The following is a 9,085-nucleotide window of genomic DNA, read 5'->3' on the forward strand; positions in this document are numbered from 1 at the left end:
GGCGAAAGTAGAGTAAACGGACGAGAGAGAGCGGAATAAGGCAAATGTATATGTACAGTGTGCGTATGGGCGTGTGTGCATGTGTGTGTGTGTGTGGGATTGATGAACGAGTAAAACGCAAAACAAAAAGCGAGCAGCAAAAAAAAAAAAAAAAAAAAAAAAAAAAGAATAACAAGGCACATATAAAAGAAAGTGGAAAAGATGCACGAAACAGAAACAGAACAGGAACCAGCAAAAAAGCGAAAATCAAATCAAATCAAATCAAATGATGTGTTCATGGTAATATGGTGGGTACTGCTGTGCATGCTGTGGTGCCTGATGGTGATGATATGACGCATTATAGCGAGGGTCATGCGGGTAGTAGTGTGGCTCCACACCGTGCTTCTGCCCCATCTCCATACCCATACCCATCGTCATGGATGGGGCGTGAGGAGGTACTGCTTGAGGATGCTGTGCATGCTGGGGGTGATGCTGCTGCTGATGATGATGATGCGGTGGCTGTGGCTGTGGCTGCTGCTGATGGTGATGATGATGATGCCGGAACTGTGGTGGCGCCGACATCCTGCCATCCTCCTCCATCTCTGCAACACTCTCATCATCAGGGGCCAAGGAAGGGGGGGTGGAAGACAAGGACGAGGCCGTCGAGGTCGTCGATGTGACCGAGTGCCTCGTTGCCATGTTGGAAACTCTGTTGCTGCCATGGTAGGCCTGGGGTGGGCTCATCATCGAGCCGGACTCGGGCCCGCTGATGGCCATTGCACGCTCGCTCATCGGAGGTGGAGATCCCGAGAGGGACTTTGTCGACGTTGGTGGTGAGGCTGAGGCCGTGGAAGTGCCGGTCGCCAGCTGGCCACGCTGCTTGATGAACATGCTGACGATCGCGTCCTTGTCGCCATCACGGGATTCGTCCATGCCCAGAAGGATCGATGCAGCCTCCATCAGCTGCACCTGCTGGTGCTTGGACAGCAAGAATTTGGTCGCGGGCTATGCATGATTCATTGCAAAAGAAAAGAGTAAGCGGTGGTTAGCGGAAATGGGGCTAGGAGAGATTCCAGCTAGAGCTGTTTGCTTTGTTTGTTTGTTTGCTCGCTTGATTCGGATGTTTTGCATTACCTTCCAATAGATAGAATGCTCCCAGCGATGCTTCAACAACGATGTTGCATGCTTGTACATCTTGCCACAGTCGGGGCATTTGCTCAAAAACGCATTGTCCTCATCCACTATGGATGCTGACTGTGCACTGGCGCGACGAGGAGCCAGCGTTGCATCCTGGACGACTTCGCCATCGTTCTCCTCTTCCTCCTCTGCCATGGGGGGACGCTGCATAGGATGGTGCTGCGATGTTGGAGCGGGGAAGCGGACAGGATCGACTCTTTCTGGGTAGGGCATCTCCTGAGGATACCGTGGAGCTACAACAGGAACAGAGGGAGACGCGTGCCTTGGAGGAGGAGGGGACAGGATCGCGTGCTGAGGAGCAAACTGGGGTTGCGAGCGCGAGTGCGTACGCGAATGTGAACGCGAGGGCGGGCGCGACAACGAGGCCGGTTGGCTGGGATGATATGGATGAGGGTGGTGTGGAGGACGTTGGTGGAGATGCTGGTCTGAGGGTGGACCGAAGGTTGAGGGGTGTTGAGGAGGCGGGACAGACCATGTGGAGGGATCGTTGGTGTGGTGTGATGACTGTGGATAGGGAGACATGGACATGGGCATGGGCATGGGCATGGACTGGGAGTGAGAGCGGGCATGGTGCCTTGACTCTACAGGGATTGGCTCAGGCGGTGGTGCAATGATGGAGGGAGGAGGAGGAGGAATATGGAAGGAGCCGTGTCCCTGGAAGGCTGGCGCCGGGGGAGGGGCCATCTCGTGATGTGGCCCGGGGAAGGAGCCATGTGGAGGAGGGGGTCCATAGACAGCCGAGTTTGACCTGGAGTGTGATCGCCTGTGGGAAGGGCCCCTTGGCTGGGGCGGCATTGGGGAGCCGTATGGGAGTTGCTGCATATGATGGGGGTGGTCCATCTCCAGGAGGATGGCCGGTGGAGGCGGTGGGTAGGGATTCTGCTGCGGGTGGTGCGGGTATGGCTGGTGGTGATGCATGGGTGCGGGCCAAGGATGTGGACGGAGTGTGCAGTCGACTGCTGTAGACGGGGGAAAAGAGATATGGCGCGTGGGCAGCTGCGAGGGAGGGAAAAGTCTTAATTAAACAAATTCTATTTTGAGAGCAATTGAGAGTGAAGAGTCGTTAGGAACAAAGTGTGTACAACAGGCCGCAGACAACGGCGGACGGAGTAAATGAACAAGAGGGGGGGGAAGAGAGATTAGCGAGAGAGCAAAAGAGAGGAGAGCAGAGTGGAGGGAAAAGGGCATGGTCGATGACCATATGCCCACAGACAATATTAATAATAAAAACAACAATGACCATTTCGATACTGTCCATCCACGTAGACGATCTCACAGAAGGAAATGAAAGACATCAAAAGGACGCTAACAAAACAAAGACAGCACACCAATCAACCGCCCGGTCAATTGGCACAGAGGATACACTTCCATCTGGAAACAAATGGTTGAAGGGGATCGACAGTCAAGAGGAATGGTAGTGGAATAACGGCAACACATGACATGGCAAGACAAGACTGGACAGTGTCGTCTCTATTTTCTGTCTGCCATGTCAAGGCCTGTGTGCAAGTAGGTGCAAGTGGGGTGTGAAATGTGAGGTGCGGTACAAGGGTGTGGTCCGGAATAAGGACATGCACATGCACAAGCACAAGCACAGGCACAGGCAGACACAGGCAGGCACAGGCACAGGCGTGGGTGCAGCAGGATGGTGGGTTGGAGGGGAGGAGAGAGAACACGCAGGGACATGATTATCGGGTTTCCTTGGTGAGAGGAGGAGACATACAGGAAAGTCTACTGGTGCACTGCTGCAATGGTGGGTAGGGTGGATGGACGAATGGGCGGTGGACAGAAGAAGAGAAATGATAATGTAAAAAAGGGGAAGAGGGAAAGAGGAAAGAAGTGTGAGAAGAGAGAGAGGGAAGGAAGGAAGGGAGGGAAAGGAGGGAGGGGAGGGAAGGGGAGGGGATGGACATGGCCATGGACATTGACTTTACAGAGATAAACATAAACACTCACACACAAACAAACAAACAAACAGACGGACAGACGGACAGGCAAACAAAAAAACGGTTACGAATTGTTGCACCCAAAGAATGAAAAAAAAAAAAAAAAAAAAAGATTGCGATCAGACAGAAGAAAAATGATAATTGAGTTGGAACATATTGTATTTATCAATTCAACCCAATATAACAGCGCAGTAAAGTAAAATGAGAAATGACATACACGCACACACACACACACACACACACGCAGCTGTAGACTAGGGACTCATCCATCCAAGTCATGTTTCTTCTTTTTTTCTTTTTTCTTTTTTTTTATCACTAATAACCACCATCCATTCACATTGCCCTTTAATCAAATAATCAAAAAAGAAAGAGGGAAGGAGGGAAGAACTGGGACACAGCAAGGAGCGGACAAACATCTGCCGTATATACACATCAGCACCACACAATACAAATGCACAAATGCACAGATACATCACATCGGACCCATCAGCTGGGATGACAAAGGCTAATTGACCGCCAAGGCAAACAACCTTTCTCTGCCCCCACTCCTACTCCCCACTCCCCAAAAAAATATAAACAAAAACCGCATAGACGGAGCACTGGGCACAGTGAAGAAAAGCGTACTCACAATGCGAACGGTGGTGGCAGGTATGCAAAGGGAAACCTAGGTCTGAAATGGGCCTCCTGTTGGTTGCGTTTGTACGTCTGTGTATGTTTGCGAGAAAGAGAGAGAGTGTGAGAGAGAGAGAGAGAGAGAGAGAGAGAGAGAAAATCAGCGGAAGGAAGTAAGGAAGGAATGAAGAACCAGAAGGAAAAAAAAATAAAAATCCAGAGGATGGGCAGGAGGGAAAAGAAGAAAAGAAGGGGCCGGCATATTGAATAGACAAATAAACAAACAAAAAAACAGCGCACGACTCGTATAGTCATTCGGGGGCAACAAAAAAAAAAAAAAAAAAAAAAAAACCAATAAAAACTATAATATCATTATCATAAAGAGATACGCAGCAGAAAAGGGCTGTTTCCCTCCTCCGCTGCTACAAACAACCCATGGTGTAATTCTGTACTCCAAAAAAATAGAAATAGTATGCCCTAGGAAGACTGGGTGAGGTTCAGAACGAGAAGAGCACTCTCAAGACAAAACCCTCCGTACGCTTAGTTATTTCGCTCCTTTTTGTCTCGCAATGGCTAATGAGGTTGCTCCCCTCATTGCAATGATCGGTGAATGAGAATGGGAAAAGGAACACACTGTGGGTGGTATGGTTGGAACAAGGGCGAGTTGCAACGTTACCCGTTGTTGCTTGTACACAGCACCGGTGCTGAGCTGAAGAGAGGAATGAAGAACGAGGCAGAGTGTGGGTGCCGGTTGACTGCTGTGGAGAGGGCAGGGTGAGAGGTGCAGAGTCGGGGTGGGTGATAGCGAGCGGGCTGTGAAGTAAAATGAGTCAGGGTGCGGTTGTTTGGAGAAAGAGAGAGAGACAGAGACAAATGAAGCAAAAAGGACAAAAAGGAAAGAAGGAAAAGACAGGGAAGGAAAGAGGAGGAGGATGAAGACGACGACGACGACGAGAGGGAAGAGGGGCGGCTGTCGGAAGGGGAAAAGGGAAAAAAAAAGAAAATCAAAGTTGAATGTGAAGAATTAAAGTTGCTGTTTAAAATACTCTTTAATGCGAAAGAACCGCAGTGCGCTCCACCAAACAAACAAACAAACAAACACGCAGACAAACAGAAGAGAACAAGAAAAAAAATCATGCGGGTCTCCCGCTTAGAAAGAATGGACTTTTTTTCCTTTTCCCTTGAACAGACGGACAACCTTGTCCGTCTTCTGTCTGCCCCCGTTCTATGGGTATGTGCCGCCCCATGTCCAGCAATGGGAAAGCAACCGTCCCATGGGTGTCCCACTCACTGTTCCCTGGTCCATGTCTAACCCGATATCTCGCTGTCCAAGCTCCCATCCCTAGACTGCACACTCGCATACACACGCACAGCAGCTTGCCGACGTGCTCCATCCCATCCCACTGCCTTTGCCTTCCTCCATCCGGTGGTATCATCACATGGCTGTGGTATGAAGAAGGAGGGGTTGGGGTAGAAGGAGAAAAAAGACCACTCTGTCTGCTGAGTGAGCCATCAATTGATTTTCCTCTCTCGACTTCTCATCCATCTGCTCATCTTGTAATGGAATGAGGGTGTGTATCTGCGGCACTGAGCTGAATTGCCGGAGGCAATTGAAAAGGGTACATGAACTGAGCCCTCGCGGAACCATGCAATTTCTTTTTTCAGGGACCACCACCCACCCCTTCCAGCCAGGGATAACGAAAGCGCGCGGGCTTCATTCATTTATTTGCAAATAAAGGAAAAAATGCGTTCAAAGTTCAAGAAAATGTGACGGGAAATAAACATCCTTTTGTTTGAAAGACCCTTTTAGAACATGCATGGTCTTTCCTTCGCCATTCACACCCCACGCCCCACATTCACATTCCACATTCCTCTTCCAATCCCATCCTTTCTCCTCGCTCTACTCGCCACGCGATCAGCTTCAGTACAGCACAGCACTCACGCGATTGCCCTCTTTTTTTTTCTTTTTTTTTTTTTTTTTTTTTGGTCATTTTGCCACTGACACCTACCGATGTATCGCCGCCGCATCAAGAAAGCCCCGACACCTGTCTTTGGAGACACCCTTGAGGAATTCGGATTCACCATCAATGAACAGGGTCACCTTATTGACAAAGAAGGTACGCCAGCACAAAAGAGGGGCCTGTATGTAGCCACGCGCGAACATTGTCCCTTCTCTCCCAACCCGAGGATACAAGCTCACCCTTTCGTCCAACGGCCCCCACATCACACTAGGAAAACGATACGCATTCGATCTCAAGGCCAAGGACAGAGACTATCAGGAGGCACATGGACGCGCCTTGAGCGGTAAGAGGACATTTGATTTTTTCGTATTGCCGCTGAGGAAACACTGAGCCGGTTTAATCTTTATTCTCTCCATGCATCGGTATTGATCATGACCCCTCTTGTCTCTCTTCCTAACATTGTATTCGCGGAACAGCTGCCGCCATGAACGTGATGCTGAAGAGGATGGAGGACGAGTGCGATCTGGTCAAAGCAACCGTGCCCCTCGGGATCAAAGGCACCGACACAACCTCGCCTCGAGCCCATATCTTGCTGTCGTAAGTGGGCCCATGTGGTGCACGATATGGAAAGGACGCACTCTCCAATGGAAATGTGAATGTCCATCCGTGCAAACAAAAGACTCGGTTGATTTTGTTCCCTGCTTATAGATCAAACGCGAAGGAAGCCCAGCGCCTGTTGGTTCTCGTCCCAGGCACCGTAGAATCGTATGAACCACGACGGATTCTTGGCGTGTGTTACACTTTTGGTAACAAGGGTCTCATCGAATTAGCTTTTTCTCGCTCTAACTATCTTTTTTTTTTTTTTGAAATTGCGATCCACATAGTCTAGGCATGTGGTCTCGTAGGTTGCTCAGCAACTACAGTGTCGAGGTACAAGCTAAATTCTATTTGTTCAATACACAACTTTTTTACTGCGTGCTTGTCCTGACACAACTAACGAAAACGGCAAAAAAAAAAAAAAAAAACTAGATCGGATCCATGCTTACCACTGTCAAGCAGGCTCATGCCGAGGGCTACGGCATCGCGATTCTCAACCCAAATGCTCATTGGTGGGTCGATGGCCGTGAATCGGTAAGGAACAAATCCCGTTCCCAAAGCTCGCTGAAAAGGAATGATGGGATGATCCACAGGATATGAGCTAACGCATCGTTTTCTGCACATTTGATAGGTGTTGGTCCCCACCAAGAAGGACTATGCCATTATCCCTCGTAAGCCTGAGAATGGAGGAAGTGATCCATTGCCCGAAATGAGACAAGGTCAAGCTTGCAATGCCTAATACATGAATCCCATCTTTTTTTTCATATGGGACCAAAAAATAGATCTGGAGTCACCGGAAGTACACGTCGACTACGTCTTCCGGAACTTCATACAGTAAAGTGCCGTTGCATTTGTGTGCTTTTCGAGGAAATCGAGAGTCTGTTCGTTAGGTGTGAATCAAGGCCTAAAATCGGTTATATTTTTCGACATTTCTGGTCGCGCTTTTAGGAACTTTGCCTCCAAAGAAATCTTCATCATGGCTCACAAGTACGGTGCCCATGCATTGATCACGGCTCTCCACACGCAGTGTAAGCACAGGTGTTTGCAGAGAATGTGGCCATTTGCCTTCCTTGGATCCCAGGCCTGATCCATATTATCTTGCCTTGCAATTTTTTTTTTCATAGTCGATTTTTTCAAAGACCGTGTCGCTGCTATCGCGGTGATCGATGGTACACATACGATCGACTCTGTCCCTGAGCCAATGTTTCAAAAGTGGTGGTCGCTGGTAAGAAAGTCCCCGGTCTTTGTTCGATGCGACAATGTGTTTTTCCTGAATACAAAAAAAAAAAAAAAGGTCATACCATGGTGATTACTTACATGGATGATTCCAATAACTACTGTGCATCCCCCCTAGAATGCCGCCGGGTTCATTCAGTCCAAAGTTGAGGAAAAGGGTATGGTCGAATACAGGGATCACGCCGGTTGCAACTGTGTCAAGGCCGGGACTGAGGAGTTTGATTTCACGCTCGTGGATGAGATGCCTTCGATCTTTCGGTTCTTCCGGGCCAGATGGGGTCGGGATAATACTTTTGCGCGGAACAAGGATTTGCTTCAGCCATTGAACCCAGACGATCCTACGACGGCCATGATCACGTTCCAAGATGTGCCAGAGGAGGATGAGGAGGAGGTGGAGGCGGAGGTGGAGGTGGAGGTGAACGCGGAGGAAAGCAGCGAGGCGGCGGTTGTCGAGCTTTAAAAAAAAAACATGTACACTTCCTTCCCCCCTTCGAACCTGCTGCAGCCCATATATCCCCCCATGTACGTACATGAATGTAGCACATACATTTCAGTAGGCTATTGAAGACTTAGAATTTTTTTTTTTTGGTGGCAACGATGCATAAAGAGGGATCTTACACGTGATTGGCCAAACTAAAAAAAAAAAAAGCACGGTTCCTGATTCACATTTTCATTCTCATTCCCCTTTCCTTCTTTCCGCATCCCGTTTTCTTCCCAAAGCGTCTGACATCACGTATCGCTACAGCGGCCCAGGCTGCGGTAGGGGAGAGATAGATAGATAGATATATATATATATAGAGAGAGAGAGGAAGAGGAGGAGGGGGAGGGAGAGGCGGCTGGCAAACCTCTCAAACTGGGCAGGCTGGGTCTGTTTTATCTTCATTTTTTTTTTTGGTTCAAAGCACCCCTTCTGCCCATGAAACACGTAACGTATCGCGTAGCACCAATCACTGCTTTCTGACCTGCGTTGGATTCATTGTTTGTTATGTTTGTTAGAAAAAAAAAAGGGAGAGGGGGACGGGTGGACGAAGGGGAATCGCGTTCCTGGCCAGAATTTGATACACTGTAATGTGTGTAGCAATTTTTTTTTTTTTTTTTTTGGTCATTGGTGCTGCTTGGCCTATCACTCATTCAGGAATGGCGACTATATCGTGTGGCCCCTCTCCCCCGAGACCTCCCTCTGACATGCTTTCTGCGCGATTATGCAGAAGTGATTCTCAACAGTGGAAAGTTCTCGAATGAACCCCCCCCCCTTGTCTTTTTTTTTCTTTCCTTTTTTTGAGGTTGTGTTTCCACATTAATTCAGGGTAAAATGAATATGATAATCCTGAGCAGCGCGCTAACCCCGTGTTATTATTATTTTTCCCTTGAAAACAGCAGCAGGCGATAGGGGTGATTGGTTCGTATCGAACGACACCCGAAGGTGGTAAGTCGTTCACTTCTGCATAAAGATTCAGGGAGAGAGAGCGTGTGTGTGTGTGGGATCGTGGTGGAAAATACATCGGATAGCGATAATTTCTTGAATGTACCAGTTTAACGGTCTTCTCTCTCCCTTTTTTT

General features: G+C 48.8%; 2 protein-coding genes across 2 annotated transcripts; one reads left to right on the forward strand and one right to left on the reverse strand.

Moving 5' to 3' along the window:
- Positions 1 to 261: 261 nt before the first annotated feature.
- Positions 262 to 1,860, reverse strand: BC939DRAFT_479672 (uncharacterized protein; the record flags this gene model as incomplete). Its single annotated transcript, XM_051558868.1, has 2 exons — positions 262 to 984; positions 1,114 to 1,860. The coding sequence occupies 2 exons, from the start codon at positions 1,858 to 1,860 to the stop codon at positions 262 to 264; spliced, it is 1,470 nt and encodes a 489-aa protein (XP_051409220.1).
- Positions 1,861 to 5,707: 3,847 nt separating this feature from the next.
- Positions 5,708 to 8,193, forward strand: BC939DRAFT_460398 (uncharacterized protein). Its single transcript, XM_051556871.1, has 11 exons — positions 5,708 to 5,848; positions 5,964 to 6,035; positions 6,169 to 6,289; positions 6,401 to 6,457; positions 6,577 to 6,622; positions 6,722 to 6,823; positions 6,921 to 6,960; positions 7,072 to 7,123; positions 7,238 to 7,317; positions 7,414 to 7,514; positions 7,644 to 8,193. Exons 1-11 carry the CDS (start codon positions 5,743 to 5,745, stop codon positions 7,983 to 7,985), a joined length of 1,119 nt encoding a protein of 372 aa, XP_051409221.1. The 5' UTR covers positions 5,708 to 5,742; the 3' UTR covers positions 7,986 to 8,193.
- The last annotated feature ends 892 nt before the right edge of the window (positions 8,194 to 9,085 follow it).

This window comes from Gamsiella multidivaricata, assembly GCF_025024155.1.
Source record: "Gamsiella multidivaricata strain RSA 2152 chromosome Unknown BC939scaffold_62, whole genome shotgun sequence".
Taxonomy (NCBI): Eukaryota; Fungi; Mortierellomycota; class Mortierellomycetes; order Mortierellales; family Mortierellaceae; genus Gamsiella; species Gamsiella multidivaricata.

What these genes read in the sequence shown, in the direction of transcription:
- BC939DRAFT_460398 (XM_051556871.1), top strand. Translation starts at nt 5,743, where the DNA reads ATGTATCGCCGCCGCATCAAGAAAGCCCCGACACCTGTCTTTGGAGAC. An exon ending in CGAGCCCATATCTTGCTGTC is followed by an intron (nt 6,290 to 6,400) that starts GTAAGTGGGCCC and finishes CCCTGCTTATAG; the next exon opens with ATCAAACGCGAAGGAAGCCC. An exon ending in GGGTCGATGGCCGTGAATCG is followed by an intron (nt 6,824 to 6,920) that starts GTAAGGAACAAA and finishes CACATTTGATAG; the next exon opens with GTGTTGGTCCCCACCAAGAA.